Here is a 22,043-nt window from a genome sequence, read left to right on the forward strand (position 1 = left end):
TCCTTAAGGGAAACCTCTTCATCGTAACACACTCCAAGGCGAAAAAAAACCGCGCAAAACGAAAGAATTACAATTTCAGGATAACTGTATGATTTATTGAAGAGAAAGAGCTTCACAAATTGAGCAAGTCGATAACGCATAGGTCCATCTCTGGTCCAGATGCAAGCAGTTAATCGTGTTGACACTGACATGCAGAGCTGTTGAATGTCCTCCTGAGGGTTATCTGCCAAATCCTGTCCAGTTGGCTCCTCAGATCGTCAAACTCCATAGGTGGTTGGACGGCCGCATCGCCCTAGACGATAACGTCCAACATCAGTACCTTCTCAAGTTTCGGCGTTGGAGGAAGAATAGGTTGCCATTCCTCGGCAGACATTCAGACAGCTCACTGAATATGTCCTGAGAACATTTCAAGCCGTCATAAAGGCGTAGTGTGAACACGGCCCATTCCAAGGTATAGTGACTGCTGTCCATATACTTTACAGTAGATAGCGTAGTTATTATACATGTTCCCGCCGATAGATAAATGTTTTGAGTCTCCCTTTCTTCCTGTGCGCCACCCGTGAATAGAACGCGAAAAGAGAATGGGTGATAAGCGTCCACTAACGTACTCTGCGGATGCAGATTTACTGGGAGGGCGCGGAGGGGCGCCGTGGTTTCCTGCAGCAGCTGTTTGTCAAAGCCGCCTGGCTCCAGAAGCGGCGTCCGGCCTTGCAGACGCCTCCAGGCGGAGACGCCGATGGCTATCTGGCGACACGCAAGCGCGAACTCCAGAATTAGAAACTGGAGACTCCAGCTGCCATCCGGGAAACGCCCTCTGCCCGTCTGCGCCATGACGAGTCCCCAGATGTGGAGCGGAATTCTGAAAATGCCGAAACGGAAGGACCAGAGAAGGCGCGCTGACGTCCAGATACCACCGCACACTGTAACTGGACATCTCTGCCTAACAGGAGTGCCATATATACTGTCAAATCAAAACTATCCATACACCTACCAGTGGAGGTTAATACGAGATGCTTCCAGAATAAAATTTTCACTCTGCAGCGCAGTATGCGCTGAAACTTCCTAGTAGATTTGAAACGTCCCCTTAGAAAAATTAGTGAATTACTGTGCTGGTAAACCCCTTACGTTATTTGATTTTCAAACAGCTGAGCAAAACTGAACGTACTCAAACATTTCTCTCTTTACTTAATCTGATCATCATTAAACTGACACACAATATTTTTAGCGCAACGCTATCTGACTTTAATAATCCCTACAAAAGAATGGCCCTGACAAACAATAACCTATACCTTTCACGAATCACTTACCTCACAAAAGTCTTCATTACTCGGTCTACTGCAATACAGCGAGCGCCAATACTGCCAGCTAAATAAAAGATTCTAACAACTGAAGTCACTAACTACTGATAGGCATAGTTAGATTTTGATAAAGAACAAACAATGAGTTTACCTTAATAATGTTCAAAAGTCATTATATACATAATCAGTTCAGTTGGAAGAACCACATAGATAATATTGTCGGGAAGGCGAGCCAAACGTTGCGTTTCATTGGCAGAACACTTAGAAGATGCAACAAGTCCACTAAAGAGACAGCTTCAGCTTACACTACACTCGTTCGTCCTCTGTTAGAATATTGCTGCGCGGTGTGGGATCCTTACCAGGTGGGATTGACGGAGGACATCGAAAGGGTGCAAAAAAGGGCAGCTCGTTTTGTATTATCACGTTATAGGGGAGAGAGTGTGGCAGATATGATACACGAGTTGGGATGGAAGTCATTACAGCATAGACGTTTTTCGTCGCGGCGAGACCTTTTTACGAAATTTCAGTCACCAACTTTCTCTTCCGAATGCGAAAATATTTTGTTGAGCCCAACCTACATAGGTAGGAATGTGCATCAAAATAAAATAAGAGAAATCAGAGCTCGAACAGAAAGGTTTAGGTGTTCGTTTTTCCCGCTCGCTGTTCGGGAGTGGAATAGTAGAGAGATAGTATGATTGTGGTTCGATGAACCCTCTGCCAAGCACTTAAATGTGAATTGCAGAGTAGTCATGTAGATGTAGATGTAGATGACATCCAGTCTTACAAATTTTCTGTCTCTGATGGACACACGTCCAGATCATCCCCTCTCAAAAACTCCGCCATCTCTCTCCCCACATCCACCACTGCTGGTGGCTCACCTCCAACTGCGCAACGCTACGCCCTGTTCACATCCATCTGCCCAACACTAAAATGGCGAATATTCCAACAATGAGTCCAACCAGCCACAGACTGCACACAGCACAGCCAGTGATTTTCATACAGAGCGCTACGTGGCGTTACCAACATAAAAACCTAAACAGCCTACTTACAGATTAAATCTGTGTGCGGAACAGAGACTCTAACTCGCGACCGTCGCCTTTCGCGGGCAAGTGCTCTACAAACTGAGCTACCCAAGCACGACTCACGGCCCGTCCACCTATCCGCAATATCCTTTCTTCCAGGAGTGCTAGGTCTGCAAGTTTCGCAGGAGAGCCTCTGTGAAGTTTGAAGGTACTGGCGGAAGTAAAGCTGTGGGAACGGGTCCTGGGTCGTGTTTGGTTGGCTGAGTTGATCGCCGGCAAGGTAGCTCAGCGTGTTCTGTCTGAGGGCCGATTGTCCTCCGTAAGAAAAAAAACTGAGTAAAATAATCGACGATCAACTTGAACGGATGTCACGTGACGTCAGCCCACACCAAACGAAGCTAACAACACCGAACAAAATAAAAAAAAAAGTTGGTAGAGCACTTGCCCGCCAAAGGTAAAGGTCCCGAATTCGAGTCTCGGTCTGGCACGCACTTTTAATCTGCCAGGAAGTCTCTTATCAGCGCACACTCCGCTGTAGAGTGAAAATTTCATTAAGGAAAGGAAATGAGTAGCGTTGGCACACAGTTTCAACCTGCCAGGAAGTTTCAATACAGTATCTGTCCACTCTTCGCTTTTATGAAGCCTTGCACTCTGCTGGGGACACTTTTAATGACGTGTGTGAACGTCTGTGGGGGATTGGCGGCCTATTCTTCAAGAGCCAGAAACAGAGAAAGCGGTCATGTTGCACGCAGGGGTTTGGAGCGCAGGCGATGTTGTAACTCATCCCTACGTTGCACTGTAGGAAATACTCTGATCAACCACAATTTTTCTTTAAATGATTTTATTGTACCGTTTCTAGTCCGGGACTGAGGCCATTGTCAGACTGTAGTGTTGTTGACTTCTCCGCAAGTTTTACATTCGTGTCCTGAAATTTAACATAGTTTCCGTGACTGCATAATTTAACAAAGATTTTACATTTGCGTTCTAAAATTTAACAAAGTTTTTGTGATTACATAGTTTTACACGCACACATTGTACAGGGTGTATATAAATGGATATTTAACGCTTCATAATATTTATTATATTAAACTTACTGTTTTAAATGATATGTCAAATGAAAGAGCAGCTCAAACAGTTTTGCCAAGAACCTTATAAATGTTCAATGTGAGCAGCATTTGTCACAAGGTACACATCAAGTCTATAGCTGAGTTCTTCACAATCGTTGCCGGTCGGAGTGGCCGAGCGGTTCTAGGCGCTTCAGTCTGGCACCGCGCGACCGCTACGATCGCAGGTTCGAATCCTGCCTCGGGCATGGTTGTGTGTGATGTCCTTAGGTTAGTTAGGTTTAAGTAGTTCTAAGTTCTAGGGGACTGATGATATCAGAAGTTAAGTCCCATAGTGATCAGAGCCATTTAAACCATTTTTTCCCCAATGTTGATAAGTGTATCTTCGGCGATCGTAGCAACAGCTGCTTCAATCCGGTTTCCTAATTCAGGGAGGTCTGCTGTTAGCGGAGGCACTTACACACGATCCTTGAAGAAGCCCCAAAGGAAAAAGTCGCACGGCGTTAGGTCGGGTGGAGGCCATGCAAAGAAAGTCCTGTCATTGGGCCCCTTGCGATCTATCCAGCGCTTGATTATAGACTTGATGTGTGCCGTGTGACAAATGGTGCTCACATTGAGCAGTTATAAGGTTTCTTGGTAAAACTGTTTGAGTTGCTCTTTCATTTTACATATCAATTATAACTGTAAGTTTAATATAATAAATAATATAAAACGTTAAAGCCCCGATATTCATATATAAACACCCTGTACTTATGTCACGAAAAACCCTCCTTTACATATTACGAGACAGAGATTCGAGTTTCACTTTACGATGCCGTGGCTTGTCTCAGGCTGAACAGCGTAAACAACTCAAATCACGTTGCTCGCTTGGCCCAAAGCGGAAAGACAGATATGAGGATTGAAGAAAAATTGGAGATATTACATTTTCGCGAAAAAAGTACAGGTTAATATGTTGCAGGAATTACAAGTATACGGTTACATTAGCAGTAAACATGACTGCATACTGAACGGTCAGCTAGAATTAAAAAAAAATATATATACCTCTAAAATATCATAAGACTCCTATAATTCGAAATGATACAAACGATTAAACAGAAAGAAAATTTTTCATTGGCCATTACCAGTATCTGTCAAACCTGAATAACTAAATGCCTAACTGTATAAAATTATCTCTACTACTAAGAAGCTTCTTTGCAGTAACTCCAGAAGTGTGTCATATCTGTGCACATACCAAGTTCTTTGGCACATCATATCAGCAGCCGATCTAGACAAATGTATCCGCCACGTTGTATACAGTTCAGTTCACTGATCAGTGTGCATTGAAGAAGAAAATCAAATCTCTGTCTTGTAATGCCTGAAGAAACAAAACTTCGCCCGAACAGACGATGAAGGCCCAACGGTACCGACCGGCCGCCGTGTCATCGTCAGCCCACAGACGTCACTGTATGCGAGTATGCAGGGACATGGCGTCAGCACACCGCTCTCCCGGCCATTGAGAGTGTACGAAAACATTAACTCGGTATGCAGCAAAAGAAACAGACTTTGGGCTAAAAATGACCTGGAATGCTTTTGGTAACATAGATACAGCTTTCAAAACTGTACCTGCAAGCGAGAGGTTTGTATCAGTTTATTTTACAGCTTTGAAGGTGGAAGCTAGATACACTATGAGATCAAAAGAATCCGGACACCGCCAATAACCTATTGGCAGGTACTCCATATCAGTGATCTCAGTAGTCGTGAGACATCCTGAGAGAGCAGGTTGGGGCGCTCCGCGGAATTCACGGACTTCGAACTTAGTCAAGTGATTGGGTGTCACTTGTGTCATACGTCTGCACGCGAGATTTCCACACTCCTCAACATCCCTAGGTACACTGTTTCCGATGTGTTAGTGAAGTGGAAATGTGAAGGGACATGTACAGCACAAAAGCATACAGGCCGAACTCGTCTGTTGACTGAGAGAGACCGCCGACAGTTGAAGTGGGTCGTAATGTGTAAGAGGCAGACATCTGTCGAGACAATCACACAGGAATTCCAAACTGCGTCAGGATCCACTGCAAGTGCTATGACAGTTAGGTGGGAGGTGAGAAAACTGGATTTCATGGTCGAGCGGCTGCTCATAAGCCACATATCGCGCCGGGAAATGCCAAACGGCGCCTCGCTTGGTGTAAGGTGCGTAAACACTGGACGATTCAACAGTGGAGTGACGAATCACGGTACACAACGTGGCGATCCGATGGTAGGCCGTGTGTATGGCGAAAGCGCAGTGAACGTTATCTGCCAACATGTGCAGTGCCAACAGTAAAAGTCGGTGGTGTTATTGTGGTCATGGAGGAGACTTGCACCCTTTGTTATTTTGCATGGCACTATCACAACAGAGGCCTAAATTGATGATTTTAAGCACCTTCTTGCTTCCCACCGTTGAAGAGCTATTCGGGGACAGGGACTGCATCTTTCAACACGATCGAGCACCTCTTCAAAATTCGCGGCCTGTGGTGGAATTGTTACACGACAGTAACATCCCTGTAATGGACTAGCGTGCACTGAGTCCTAACCTGAATCATATAGAACACCTTTGGGGTGTTTTGAAACGCCGACTTCGTGCCAGGCGTCATCGACCGACATCGATACCTCTCCTCAGCGCAGCAATCCCTGAAGAATGGGTTGCCATTCCCACAGAAACCTTACGGCACCTGACTGAACGTATGTCTGGGAGAGCTGTCATTAAGGCTAAGGGTGGGCCAACACCGTACTGAATTCCAGCGTTACCGATAGAGGGCGCCACGAACTTGTCATTTTCAGCCAGGGGTCTGGATAATTTTGATCACATAGTGTATGTTATAATACGTACTGTATGTAATACGTTGCTCGGAAAGTGCCTCGTCTAATTCTTATTTAAGAAACAGTATGCGGAAAGCTACCCTAGGCTGTTCCTGTAGCACGAAGTGGGAGTCTGGTCCCTTTAATCCCACAAACCAACCAACCAACCACAGAGTGGGACGCCACAGGATCAGGATGTGGAGAAATTACAAAGGGGGCCACAAAGGGGGCCTCACAGGGTTCGATTGTTGGCTAGTTACTGTTCTTGGTATATGTCAGTTATGAACCATTTTATTTGAATGACAAGCCAGTGTCAGTCCTTTTGCTGGTGATACAGGTGTTGTTGTGTAGCCGAACAGAGATAGATCTACAGATAAAACATTAAATGATGGTTACTGAATGGTTATGCGCAAATGGGCTAGTTTTAAACTTTCATAAGCTGCAGTTCATTCCGTTTTATCCTGTCAATAACATTTTCACCTCCTATTTACCTAATATTAGCGGATTAGAAAATTGTAAGTCCTTAGGCGTTGATATTGATGGAAACTGGGAAAAACAGTATAGTAGAGTTGCTAAAACTTTTCGTTTGGCTACTCTTCATATAAGAATAATTAACTATGATAATGTTAGAAGCTGAAATTTGTGCCACGCCCGGGACTTGAACCCGGGTCCTGTTGTTTACTTGGCAGAAATGCTGACAGTTACACTACTGCAGCACTATTGCTGCACGAACTACCCAAGTCGAGTGCCGTCCCCATCACAAACAACTGTCAACAGTGAAGACAGAGACGTCACTAAGATAACATACTTGACATATTTTAATTTATCGGTACTCTGAAGTAAATCCTAGCTTAGGCAAAAGTATCCACTACACAAAAGAAAGAAATTAGAATTATGTGTGGAGTTCACACACGAACTTCTTGCAGGAATCTCTTTAAGCAAATGGAAATATTAACCACAGACTTATACTAAACTTATTCACGTATGCAATCTGTTACCAGCAATCCATCAATGTTAGAGAGTTCAAAATGGTTCAAATGGCTCTGAGCATTATGGGACTTAACATCTATGGTCATCAGTCCCCTAGAGCTTAGAACTACTTAAACCTAACTAACCTAAGGACATCACACAACACCCAGTCATCACGAGGCAGAGAATGTTAGAGAGTAACAGAGATATGCACAAGTGCAGCACTAGAAGGAAAAAGGATCTCCATTACTGTCCAATGTGTCTAACTTTGTCACAATAGGGTGACATTTGGAGCTATAAAATTCTGTTCCAGAAGCCAAATTCTGCTTGTGAAGCAGTTCTCTTGGCATGTGTTTTTCAAATAGTTTTTTTTCTTGTGTGTCCTACAGGTGGAGACAGGCAGAACGCGGCAGCGCCGTCGACGACGACGACACAGACGTCGACGGGCAAGTCGCGAAAGGAGCGGACGGCGTTCACCAAGTCGCAGATCCGGCAGTTGGAGGAGGAGTTCTGCCGCTCCAACTACCTCACCAGGCTGCGCCGCTACGAGATCGCCATCCTACTGGACCTCAGTGAGCGGCAGGTCAGTCGACAGTCTGCATCTGCATCTGAATCTGCATCTACACCTACATCTACAGCCGCACTCTGCATGCCACTCTTCACTGAGGTGGCAAAAGCCATGGGATACCTCATAATATCAAGTCTGACCTCCTTTTACTCGACTTAGTGCAGCAACTCCACGTGGAATGGATTGAACAAGTCGTTGATGATGATGATGTTTGGTTTGTGGGGTGCTGAACTGCGCAGTCATCAGCGCCCATGCAAAGTCCCAATTTTTTTACACTCCATTTTTTTACGCAGTCCAAACTAGCCACTATCACGGATGATGATGATGATGATGAAATGACGAGGTCAACACAAACACCCAGCTTCTTCATCTCCCAGTACTTACCGAAACCTACATCCTTCTGAATTTGCTTAGTGTATTCATCTCTTGGTATCCCTCTACGATTTATACCCTCCACGCTGCCCTTCAATACTAAACTGGAGATCCCTCGATGCCTCAGAACATGTCCTACCAACCGATCCCTTCTTCTAGTCAAGTTGTGCGACAAACTCCTCTTCTCCCCAATTCTATTCAATACTTCCTCATTAGTTACGTGATCTACCCCTTCTAACCTTCAGCATTCGTCTGTAGCACCACATTTCGAAAGCTTCTATTCTCTTCTTGTCCCAACTATTTATCGTCCACGTTTCATTTCCATACATCGCTACACTCACACAAATACTTTCAGAAATGACTTCCTGACACTTAAATCTATACTCGATGTTAACAAATTTCTCTTCTTCAGGAACACTTTCCTTGCCATTGCCAGTCTACATTTTATATCCTTTCTACTTCGACCATCATCAGTTATTTTGCTACCCAAATAGCAAAACTCCATTTATTACTTTAACTGTCTCATTTCCTAATGTAATTCCCTCTCCATCACCTGACTTAATTCGACTACATTCCATTATCCTCGTTTTGCTTTTGTTGATGTTCATCTTATACCCTCCTTTCAAGACACTGTCCAATCAATTCAACTGCTCTTCCAAGTCCTTTGCTGCCTCTGACAGAATTACAATGTCATCGACGAACTTCAAAGTTTTTATTTCTTCTCCACTGATTTTAATACCTACTCCGAATTTTTCTTTCGTTTCGTTTACTGCTTGCTCAATATACAGATTGAATAACATCAGGGAGTGGCTTCAACCCTGTCTCACTCCCTTCCCAACCACTGCTTCCCTTTCATGTCCCTCTACTCTTATAACTGCCATCTGCTTTCTGTACAAATTGTAAATAGCCTTTCGCTCCCTGTATTTTACCCCTGCCACCTTTAGAATATGAAAGAGAGTGTTCCAGTCAACATTGTCAAAAGCTTTCTCTAAATCTACAAATGCTAGAAACGTAGGTTTCCCTTTCCTTAATCTTTCTTCTAAGATAGGTCGTAAGGTCAGTATTAGCTCACGTGTTCCAACATTTCTACGGAATCCAAACTGATCTGCCCCGAAGTCGGCTTCTACTAGTTTTTCCATTCGTCTGTAAAGAATTCGCGTTAGTATTTTACAGCTGTGTCTTATTAAAGCGATAGTTGGGTAATTTTCACATCTGTCAACACCTGCTTTCTTTGGGACTGGAACTATTATATTCTTCTTGAAGTCTGAGGATATTTCGCCTGTCTCATACATCTTGCTCACCAGATGTAAACAACATTATGGAGCCACCACCAGCTTGCATAATGCCTTGTTCATAACGTGGGTCCAAGGCTTCGTGGGATCTGCACTACACTAGACTCGTACCATCAGCTGATACCAACTACAACTGGGACTCATTCGACCAGGCCACAGTTTTCCAGTCATCAAGGGTCCAACTGATACATTCGCGAGACCAGGTGAGGCACTATACATGACATCTTGCTGTTAGCAAAGGGACTCTAGTCCGTCGTCTACTGCCATAATCTGCTAGCGCTAGATTTCGTCCCCCGCCCCCCCCCCCCTCTCCCTTGTCCTAACGGATATGGTCGTCGTACATCCCACATTGATTTACGTGGTTATGCTTGTCTGTCAGCACTGACAACTCTACACAAACGGTGCTGCTCTCGGTCGTTAAGTGAAAGCCGTCGCCGCTCCATTGTCTGTGGGTCAGCAAAGGGACTCTAGTCCGTCGTCTACTGCCATAATCTGCTAACGCTAGACTTCGTCCCCCGCCCCCCCCCTCTCCCTTGTCCTAACGGATATGGTCGTCGTACATCCCACATTGATTTACGTGGTTATGCTTGTCTGTCAGCACTGACAACTCTACACAAACGGTGCTGCTCTCGGTCGTTAAGTGAAAGCCGTCGCCGCTCCATTGTCTGCGGTGAGAGATAATGCGTGAAATATGATATTCTCGGCAAACGCTTGACACTGTGGATCCTGGGAAACTAAATTCCCTAATGATTTCGGAGATGGAATGTCCCATGCATCTAGCTTCAATTACAGTTCTGTGTTCAAAGTCTGTTACTCCTATTTCCCTTTTTGGGTATCGGTGTGACTTGAGCAATTTTCCAGTCTTTAGGTGCGCGTCTTTCTGTGAGCGAGCGGTTGTGAATGACGCAACCAGCCACGAATACTTTTTGAATGTTTTATTTTACTGCCATAACCGGTTTCAGGCTACCAAGCCCATCCACAGATGGCTAACATTTTTCGTTACATAGATGTTGTGGTTAACAGCATGTACGTCTGCTCCACACAGCACAAGGATATTTGAGTATTTAGCGCCACATTATCAGTTGTTTCATCAATAAAATAAGATAAAGTGCTTCCATTTATGGAATTCAAGAACATCTACATCGCGCTAGAAAACTACGTGGACCACAAAAAAACGAACCGCAGTCTCCTGGAATGTATGTAAGTGAGCACAAAAGAGTTACATGTTTGAACCTGTTATTGTTGTTCAAAGTGGTCACCAGCGTTGTGTAGACCCCCTTGCCAGCGATGTGGAAGGGGTAGTATACCGTTAGCGCAGCCTGTTCTGTTGATGGTGCGAATGGAGCGGTCTAAAGACTCGTGTACGGCTGTCATGGTGTTATCCTAAAGCATTACGTTCCTCCACGGCAGAACGTCAGTGCACACTATTACTTTTCCTTTTTTGGAGCATCACCTGCGAGCAGCTTTGCGAAAGAAGCGGCGACACTTTTTACGCAACCCACCCATCATTTTGCTCGACAATGCGCGGGCGCATACAGCGCAAGCTGTGGCTGCTCTGTTCGGTCGATGGGAGTGTGAAGCACTGTACTATCCACCATACTCCACGGACTTGAGTCCTTGTCACTTTGATTTGATTCCGAAGATGAAGGAACCACTTCGTGGCATTAGCTTCAGAACTGTTCCAGAGATTCGACGGGCAGCACACCTCTCCATTCGCACCATCAACAGAACGGGCTTTGCTAACGGTATACTAGGCCTTCAACATCGCTGGCAACGGGTTCTACACAACGATAGCGACTACTTTGCAGAACAGTAACAGGTGCGAATATGTAACTCTTTTGTATCGGTTGTGAATAAATACACTCCTGAAAATGGAAAAAAGAACACATTGACACCGGTGTGTCAGACCCACCATACTTGCTCCGGACACTGCGAGAGGGCTGTACAAGCAATGATCACACGCACGGCACAGCGGACACACCAGGAACCGCGGTGTTGGCCGTCGAATGGCGCTAGCTGCGCAGCATTTGTGCACCACCGCCGTCAGTGTCAGCCAGTTTGCCGTGGCATACGAAGCTCAATCGCAGTCTTTAACACTGGTAGCATGCCGCGACAGCGTGGACGTGAACCGTATGTGCAGTTGACGGACTTTGAGCGAGGGCGTATAGTGGGCATGCGGGAGGCCGGGTGGACGTACCGCCGAATTGCTCAACACGTGGGGCGTGAGGTCTCCACAGTACATCGATGTTGTCGCCAGTGGTCGGCGGAAGGTGCACGTGCCCGTCGACCTGGGACCGGAGCGCAGCGACGCACGGATGCACGCCAAGACCGTAGGATCCTACGCAGTGCCGTAGGGGACCGCACCGCCACTTCCCAGCAAATTAGGGACACTGTTTCTCCTAGGGTATCGGCGAGGACCATTCGCAACAGTCTCCATGAAGCTGGGCTACGGTCCCGCACACCGTTAGGCCGTCTTCCGCTCACGCCCCAACATCGTGCAGCCTGCCTCCAGTGGTGTTGCGACAGGCGTGAATGGAGGGACGAATGGAGACGTGTCGTCTACGGCGATGAGAGTCGCTTCTGCCTTGGTGCCAATGATGGTCGTATGCGTGTTTGGCGCCGTGCAGGTGAGCGCCACAATCAGGACTGCATACAACCGAGGCACATAGGGCCAACACCCGGCATCATGGTGTGGGGAGCGATCTCCTACACTGGCTGTACACCTCTGGTGATCGTCGAGGGGACACTGAATAGTGCACGGTACATCCAAACCGTCATCGAACCCATCGTTCTACCATTCCTAGACCGGTAAGGGAACTTGCTGTTCCAACAGGACAATGCACGTCCGCATGTATCCCGTGCCACCCAACGTGATCTAGAAGGTGTAAGTCAACTACCCTGGCCAGCAAGATCTCCGGATCTGTCCCCCATCGATCATGTTTGGGACTGGATGAAGCGTCGTCTCACGCGGTCTGCACGTCCAGCACGAACGCTGGTCCAACTGAGGCGCCAGGTGGAAATGGCATGGCAAGCCGTTCCACAGGACTACATCCAGCATCTCTACGATCGTCTCCATGGGAGAATAGCAGCCTGCATTGCTGCGAAAGGTGGATATACACTGTACTAGTGCCGACATTGTGCATGCTCTGTTGCCTATGTCTATGTGCCTGTGGTTCTGTCAGTGTGATCATGTGATGTATCTGACCCCAGGAATGTGTCAATAAAGTTTCCCTTTCCTGGGACAAAGAATTCACGGTGTTCTTATTTCAATTTCCAGGAGTGTAGTTGCCACTATTTAAGTTCCAAACCTTGTATATAAATGCAAGCACTTTGGCGTATTTTTATTGATGAAACAACTGATAAAGTGGGACTAAATACACAAACGTAGAACAGCGACATACTGTTCACCAAAGCATCTATGTAACGAAAAATGTTAGCCATCTGTAGATGGTAGCCTGAAACCTATTATGGCAGTAAAATAAAACATTCAAAAAGCACTTGTGGCTGTTTGTGTCATTCACCAACTTGGCTCTGAGCACTATGGGACTTCTGAGGTCACCAGTCCGCTGGAACTTAGAACTACTTAAACTTAACTAACCTAATGACATCACACACACCCATGCCCGAGGCAGGATTCGAACCTGCGACCGTAGCGGTCGCTCGGTTCCAGACTGTAGCGCCTAGAACCACTCGGCCACTCTGGCCGGCAATCACCAACTATCAGTAACGGCCGCGAGGTTCACAACATCCAACATGGATAAAATAACTTTCCAAGTTTACTATCATACATTTGCTGTATTTAAAGACATGTTCAAGATTTTAAAATAAATACCTCCCCCTCCTCAGACTTCTCCAAAAAGGACGCGGCGTGTGCTAATCGCAGGCCACGAACTCGTACGTTCGGTTAGCGGCAAGGCAGCTGACGGTATACACACTGAGGGTGTGTTGCTCGACAGACCGAGTGATCGCGTTTGTTAGTGCCGGCCGGATGTTTGGCTGTCCGTCGCTCTTCCGTGCTTACCTCACGACCACCAAAGCACGGCCTGCGTCACGACCAGCGCAAAACGCCGACCACCGCGCCGACACCTTTCGCAATTCTACTGACTTTATAGACTGAGGTCACTGCGACGCGACATATCGGATCTAGCACTGGTGTCGAAAAAAGACCCTTGGAGTGTTAAGAGCTACTGATAGCCTTGAGAGAGCCAGCCGTGACAAACCTCTCCCATCTGGTGAGCAAGATATATGAGACAGGCGACTTACCCTCAGTCTTCAACAAGAATGTAATAATTCCAATACCAAAGAAGTCAGTCGTTGATAGGTGTGAATATTACCGAACGATCAGTTTAATAAGTCACGGCTGCAAAATACAAACACCAATTCTATACAGAAGAATGGAAAAACTGGTAGAGCCGCGCAGGATTAGCCGAGCGGTCTAGGGCGCTGCAGTCATAGACTTTGTGGCTGGTCACGGTGCAGGTTCGAGTCCTCTCTCGGGCATGGGTGTATGTGATTGACCTTAGGGTAGTTTAGGTTAAGTAGTGTGTAAGCTTAGGGACTGATGACCTTCGCAGTTAAGTCCCATGAGATTTCACACACATTTGAACATTTTTGAAAAACTGGTAGAAGCCGGCCTCGGGCAAGATCAGTCTGGATTCCGGAGAAATGCAGAAACACACGAGGCCATACGGACGCTGTGACTCCTCATAGAAGATAGGTTAAGGAAATTCTTTTGACAATGTTGGCTAGAATATCGCCATTCAAACCCTAAATGTGGCACGGGTGAAATACAGGGAGCGATAGGCTACCTATAACCCGTACACAAACCAGTCGGTTGCTACAAGAGGTGAGTGGCATGAAAGGGAAGCAGTGGTTGAGAAGGGAGTGAGACAGGGTTGTAGCCTATCCCAGATATTATTCAAGCTGTTCATTGAGGAAGCATTGAAAGGAACAAAAGAAAAATTTGGAGTTGGTCCAGCAAACAGTTTTAATCTGCCAGGAAGTTTCATATCAGTGCACACTCCGCTGCAGAGTGAAAATTTCATTCTGGAAACATCCCCCGATGCTGTGGCTAAGCCATGTCTCCGCAGTATCCTTTCCTTCAAGAGTGCTAGTTCTGAAAGGTTCGCAGGTGAGCTTCTGTAAAGGTAGGAGACGAGGTACTGACAGAAGTAAAGCTGTGTGGACGGGGCGTGAGTCGTGATTGGGTATCTCAGTTGGTAGAGCACTTGCCCGCGAAAGACAAAGGTCCCGAGTTCGAGTCTCGGTCCGGCACACAGTTTTAATCTACCAGGAAGTTTCGTATCAGCGCACACTCCGCTGCACAGTGAAAATCTCATCATATTGCAAGACTTTCTGCCTACTGTCTATCACTGTGAAAAGTCCCGTTTGCTGTCAAAGGGGTTGCATAGTGGCAGGCGCCAGCGCCTATAACTCCGACGCTCTGTGGCGTCATTAGGTGACATTTCTGGATATGGGTTCTTATCCTTGATTTATTCGACTGATGACCTCAGATGTTACGTCTCAAAGTGCTTAGAGCCTTGATTTATTCCTCAAGCCACCGTCTACAGCCCCTCGAACTTTGTAGCAACGTTTCAGTGACCCCTGCATTATATATTGTTCTTAGTGTAAGAAAATTACACAGAGGAACTGTCTAGCTATAGATTCGTTGTTCATCTAAATGTTCTCTGATATTGGATGTGTACTGAATTCCACTTCCTTCATGTTCTCGTCTCTGTCCATCAGTAGCCTTCACATAAACATAGGTCTCTGAATTTACTGTTCCAGGTGAAGGTGTGGTTCCAGAATCGGCGTATGAAATGGAAGCGCACGAAAGGTGTGGCAGGAAGTGGTAGCCGGAAAGAGAAACGTGAACAGAAGCAACAGCAGCAGCAGCAACAGCAACATCATCATCAACAACAGCAACAACAACAGCAACAGCAGCAGCAGCAGCAGCAGCAGCAGCAGCAGCAACAACAACAACAACACCAACAGCAGAAGCATACTATCAGCTGGCCCATACAGCTACACCCTTGACGACGACGACAACAAGAACAACAACAACAATGGCAATACATTTTCTACCAGTACCTGACTAGCAAGTGAACTTTAAGGACATTTTTGCATTCTGTGGATACCAGATGAAACACACTATTGTTACCATGTTTGATCCCAGTGTGCATATGTGTCATGCACTACAGTTGTGAACTCTCTGTGAGAACAAACATGCATTCGTGTGTCCCAGCTGTGGTCCATATCTGTGTTCATATGTGTGATGCAATAAAAAGCCAGTGTCAGTCTGCACTCCTGGATGTCTAATTTTATTCAGTTTATCACAAAGACTGGTTCAAACACTGTGTTACCAGCAACCATATGACACCACCTGATAAGTCTACAGGTAGCCTACTGCTGTTATGTTGTGTATGGTTTATTTAGCCAGTCAGACTCAAAATTATTTATTTGTCTCCACAACACACACACCACAACTAGTAGGCCTATACAAAAAAAAGTGGATTGTGAAATGTTTCTTTTGAGTCATACAAGGCTTCTATTATAAGGTGTAGAAAGGTAATATTATGGTCAACAATCCAAATCAGACACATATTTTAATAAACGAGGAAATTGTAATACTTAAACCCAAAATTTCAATAAGTAATTTTTTCATTACCTTTTTCAAGGGATCAACTTTCACCTGTGCTATTGATTTTGCAGTTAACTATGGGATACATATTAACAAGAAAATCACTTCTTCACATTAATGTTTACGAAAATAAAGGTCAAAGTCGGTGTCGTTAAAGCGATAAAGAAAGTGGTGATTGATGAGAAATTATCCCTTATTGTTGTATTAGCTGACAATAATATTTTTGTTGACAGTATTATGCATATTTTGCAAATGGTAGAAATGACATCATGCAATATGTTATACTGTTGTTCAGTTTATTCTTTATTATGCGACTGGCTTTGATCAAAGAGCGTTATGCAGCACAGATTTCTGTTGCCAGCAAGACCTACATATATGCACCAAAAAACACGATATTGGAAACAAGATACTTACAAATATTACTTACTTACGCAGAAGTAGATGCATGAGGGTTGTTGGTTAATGCTACAGTTTTCTGTGGGTGTAAATATTCTGTGGTGTGCAATAAACATTAACAGCATCACAGGTAATGAAATTCGATAAATGAAAATTCAGTGGTAACCAGTTTACAAACGAAGCTGCCCATGCCATTGAGAGGAGCCCATGCATCAAAGAGAGAACTTCCACATGACATATCTCCTGATGATTTAAATGTTTATGTCATGAGTGACACTGTTTCTCTTCTCCTACTACTTTGCTGTTCAGTTACTTCCAGCAAATTTACACGATCGCATTGTTTACATTTCACCATTTCCTTTATTAAAGATGATGCTCTGATAACCGATTATGAAATTATCACAGTATCCTCTCTTTCTTCACGCCCCAGAATTTTATACATAATAAGGAATGGATCAGAATTCTATTGCTAAGCAGATGCAATTTATTTTAAGCGATTTGATATTTATTTATGTTAAGTATAAGTATCTCTCTAGCAATGTCGAAGCCCAAAAAAGAATTTAATAGTAATTTTTGCTGGGCTATGTGGACATAAATATAATTAATATTAAGAAGCAAGAATGCCAGGAGGTAGGTTGAAGATGAAGAAATTCAACAGGATGAAGAGTACTGTTCAGGAATGTTCTGAGGCACAATTTATTATCATCGAGAAAACAATACAAAAAACTAACTGATTAAAAAAAGGGTAAGTGCAAACTTTATTACGTATACAGACAGTTCATTCATCCCGAGGACCGCGAATATGGATGATTGATATTGGCAAGATAGCAGTCCCAGTGACTAAAAGACTTTCGAACATGCTTAAATTTCAAGACTGAAGTCGTATAACCAATAAACAAATAAATATATTTTCATGTGATATAATTATAAATTAACAACGTCAGATGTTTTCACTTTATTTGTACTGGGAAACACTTCGTCTTGCTGAATTTTATGATTCTAGAACAACGAGAGGTACCATATAGGTCTTGGTGAGAGAATTTGCGAATGTCCAAACGCGTGAAGAAAATCGCCGCATCTTTTCGTTATTTGGACTCACAAGTTAACGTTTACTTTATAGCCAAGGGACCACAGACTTTAGAACGTGACATAAATTTAAACTTGATACGGCTACCCGTTCCTGAGAAAAAAGTGGTCTTAACAGATGGACAGACAGTCGGATAACAAACAACAAATTTTTTTTGTGTGATACAATTACAAATTAACCATTTTCGGACTTTTTCCTTTGGTTTGATGCAGCCGTCCATGCTACTCTATCCAGCGCAAGCTTCTTCATCTCCTAATAACTACTGCAACCTACATCCTCCTGAATCTGCTTAGTGTATTCATCTCTTGGTCTCCCTCTACTATTTTTACCCTCCACGCTGCCCTCCAATACTTAACTGGTGATCCCTTGATGCCTCAAAACATGTCCTACCAACCGACCCCTTCTTTTAGTCGTGCCAAAAATTCCTCTCATCCCCAGTTCTATTCAGTATCATGTCATTAGTTACGTGATCTACCCATCTAATCTTCAGCATTCTTCTGTAGCACCACATTTAGAAAGCTTCTATTCTCTGCTTGTCTAAACTAGCCATGTGAATTAATTTGCGGTATTTTTTGATTGCATTGTCTTAGACGCTTCACTTTTTTACATCGCCAAGGAACCGTAGGCCGTAATATACGACATAAATTTCAACCTGATACGTCAACAAGTTCATGAGAAGAAAGGTTCTGAATAGTCGAACAGACAGACAGAATAACCGACCCTCTAAGGGCTCCGATTGTACTGATTGAGGTACGCATCTCAAAAAAAATATTGTTTTCGTGTGATATAATTACAAATTAATAATTTTCAGATTTTTCCCTTACTTGTACTCTACAAACATCATGATACTAGTTCAGCGCGGAGTACCGTATAGGTTTTTATGATATAGTTTGGAAGTATCAAAATACACTAAAGAGCCAAAGAAACTGGTACACTTGTCTAATATGGCGTAGGGCAACCACCAGCACGCATAAGTGTCGCTACACGACGTGGCATGGACTCGACTAATGTCTGAAGTAGTACTGGAGAGAAATGACACCATCAATCCTGCAGGACTGTATCCTTAAGATTTTTGAGGAGGTGGAGATCTCTTCTGAACACCACATTGTAAGGTATCCCAGGTATGCTCAATAATGTTCGTGTATGGGGAATCTGGTGGCCAGTGGAAGTGTTTAATCTAAGAAGAGTGTTCCTGGAGCCACTCTGTAGCAATTCTGGATGCGTGGGGTGTCGCATTGTCCTGTTGGAGTTCCCGAAGTCTGTCGGAATGCACAATTGAAATGAATGGATGCAGGTGATCAGACAGAATGCTTTCGTGTCACCTGCCAGACTCGTATTTAGACTATCAGGGGTCCCATATCAATCCAACTGCACATCATTACAGAGCCTCCACCAGCTTGAACAGTCCCCTGCTGATATGCAGCGTCCATGGATTCATGAGGTTCTCTCCATACTCGCACACGTCCATCCGCTCGATACAATTTGAAACGAGACTCGTCCGACCGGGCAACATGTTTCCAGTCATCAACAGTCCAATGTCGGTGTTGACAGACCCAGGGGATGCGTAAAGTTTTGTGTCGCGCCGTCATCAAGGGTACAAGAGTGGGCCTTCGGCTCCGAAAGCCGATATCGGTGATGTTTCGTTGAGTGGTACAGAAGCTGACACTTGTTGATGGCCCACCATTGAAATCTGCAGCAATTTGCGGAACGGTTGCATTTCTGTCACGTTGAACGATTCTCTTCAGTCGTCGTTGGTCCCGTTCTTGCACGATCTTTCTACGGCAGCAGCAATGTCGGAGATTTGATGTTTTACCGGATTACTGATATTCACTGCACACTCGTGAAATGGTCGTACGGGAAAATCCCCACTTCATCGCCACCTCGGAGCTGCTATGTCCCATCACTCGTCCCACGACTATAACACCACGTTGAAACTCTCTTAAATCTTGATAACTTGCCACTGTAGCAGCAGTAACCGATCTAACAACTGCGCCAGACACCTGTTGTCTTATATAGCCGTTGCCAACTGCAGCGCCGTATTCTGCCTGTTTACATTGTATTTGAATATGCATGCCTATACTAGTTTCTTCAGAGCTTCAGTGCATATCACACAAATGACCGTATCCTTTGATATACCTCGATGGGGAGAGCTGCAAATGTGTGCCCCGACCGGGACTCGAACCCGGGACCTCCTGCTTACATGGCAGACGCTCTATCCATCTGACTCACCGAGGACACAGATGAATAACGCGATTGCAGGGACTTATCCGTTGTACGCTTCCCGTGAGACCCACATTGCCAACTGTCCACAATCGACATACTTAATGTACCCAATAGAAATTTGCCTATCCACTGATTACTCGCGCACTCTAAGGTGACGATTCCCGTAAGAGTTCTGGCAACCTGTGCGCATTCGCACAGACAAAGGTCAATGGCCGGGTAGCCTTTAACTATATATACACTCCTGGAAGTTGAAATAAGAACACCGTGAATTCATTGTCCCAGGAAGGGGAAAATTTATTGACACATTCCTGGGGTCAGATACATCACATGATCACACTGACAGAACCACAGGCACATAGACACAGGCAACAGAGCATGCACAATGTCGGCACTAGTACAGTGTATATCCACCTTTCGCAGCAATGCAGGCTGCTATTCTCCCATGGAGACGATCGTAGAGGTGCTGGATGTATTCCTGTGGAACGGCTTGCCATGCCATTTCCACCTGGCGCCTCAGTTGGACCAGCGTTGGTGCTGGACGTGCAGACCGCGTGAGACGACTCTTCATCCAGTCCCAAACATGCTCAATGGGGGACAGATCCGGAGATCTTGCTGGCCAGGGTAGTTGACTTACACCTTCTAGAGCACGTTGGGTGGCACGGGATACATGCGGACGTGCATTGTCCTGTTGGAACAGCAAGTTCCCTTACCGGTCTAGGAATGGTAGAACGATGGGCTCGATGACGGTTTGGATGTACCGTGCACTATTCAGTGTCCCCTCGACGATCACCAGAGGTGTACAGCCAGTGTAGGAGATCGCTCCCCACACCATGATGCCGGGTGTTGGCCCTGTGTGCCTCGGTCGTATGCAGTCCTGATTGTGGCGCTCACCTGCACGGCGCCAAACACGCATACGACCATCATTGGCACCAAGGCAGAAGCGACTCTCATCGCTGAAGACGACACGTCTCCATTCGTCCCTCCATTCACGCCTGTCGCGACACCACTGGAGGCGGGCTGCACGATGTTGGGGCGTGAGCGGAAGACGGCCTAACGGTGTGCGGGACCGTAGCCCAGCTTCATGGAGACGGTTGCGAAAGGTCCTCGCAGATACCCCAGGAGCAACAGTGTCCCTAATTTGCTGGGAAGTGGCGGTGCGGTCCCCTAAGGCACTGCGTAGGATCCTACGGTCTTGGCGTGCATCCGTGCGTCGCTGCGGTCCGGTCCCAGGTCGACGGGCACGTGCACCTTCCGCCGACCACTGGCGACAACATCGATGTACTGTGGAGACCTCACGCCCCACGTGTTGAGCAATTCGGCGGTACGTCCACCCGGCCTCCCGCATGCCCACTATACGCCCTCGCTCAAAGTCCGTCAACTGCACATACGGTTCACGTCCACGCTGTCGCGGTATGCTACCAGTGTTAAAGACTGCGATGGAGCTCCGTATGCCACGGAAAACTGGCTGACACTGACGGCGGCGGTGCACAAATGCTGCGCAGCTAGCGCCATTCGACGGCCAACACCGCGGTTCCTGGTGTGTCCGCTGTGCCGTGCGTGTGATCATTGCTTGTACAGCCCTCTCGCAGTGTCCGGAGCAAGTATGGTGGGTCTGACACACCGGTGTCAATGTGTTCTTTTTTCCATTTCCAGGAGTGTATGAAGATAGTAACCGTTGTCGAAACAACAGGTACCACTGATGACCGTGCAGCTTCTCTAGAATAAATGATAATTAACTGAAACTCTCAGCTGCCGACAGGTGTTGTTCATATACCTCGATGGGGAGAGCTCAGATGGGTAGAGCGTCTGCCATGTAAGCAGGAGGTCCCGGGTTCGAGTCCCGGTCGGGGCACACATTTTCAGCTGTCCCCAATGAAGTATATCAGGAACACCTGTCTGTAGCTGAGGGTTTCTATTAATCATCATTTATTGTAGAGAAGCTGCACGGTCATCAGTGGTAACTGTTCTTTCGACAACAGTTACTTACTTTACTTTACTTTTTCGTGTCTGGAGATTTGTTTCAAAGCCTTTCAGCCCAATGTCGGGCCAAGTCCAATGTTTCTCTCTTCTCAAGCCATAGTTCATCAAGGGTACACCTTGTGGGGCAGATGGAACACTGTAGAAGGTGTTCCACATCCTGAACTTCACCACAGTCGCATTTGTTGTCTCCTTCGTCCTTGATGCCCCATTTGACTAGGTTTGCTACGCCTGTTCTGATGCGGTTCAGTGTTCTCTGTTCTCCAAATCTTCCAGCTTGATGCACTGCCGCTGGGTATTTTCCGTGAGGCAGGGTAG

The 22,043-nt window shown here is 45.7% G+C and overlaps 1 protein-coding gene across 1 annotated transcript in view; it reads left to right on the forward strand.

Moving 5' to 3' along the window:
* LOC126293647 (uncharacterized) overlaps positions 1 to 15,277 on the forward strand; it is an 81,714-nt gene extending 66,437 nt beyond the window's left edge. The window contains exons 5-6 of the mRNA XM_049986926.1: positions 7,560 to 7,753; positions 15,190 to 15,277. Of these exons, the coding sequence (XP_049842883.1) occupies positions 7,560 to 7,746 (187 nt within the window). The 3' untranslated portion in view covers positions 7,747 to 7,753; positions 15,190 to 15,277. The remainder of the gene's footprint in view (positions 1 to 7,559; positions 7,754 to 15,189) is intronic.
* The last annotated feature ends 6,766 nt before the right edge of the window (positions 15,278 to 22,043 follow it).

This window comes from Schistocerca gregaria, chromosome 10, assembly GCF_023897955.1.
Source record: "Schistocerca gregaria isolate iqSchGreg1 chromosome 10, iqSchGreg1.2, whole genome shotgun sequence".
NCBI lineage: Eukaryota > Metazoa > Arthropoda > Insecta > Orthoptera > Acrididae > Schistocerca > Schistocerca gregaria.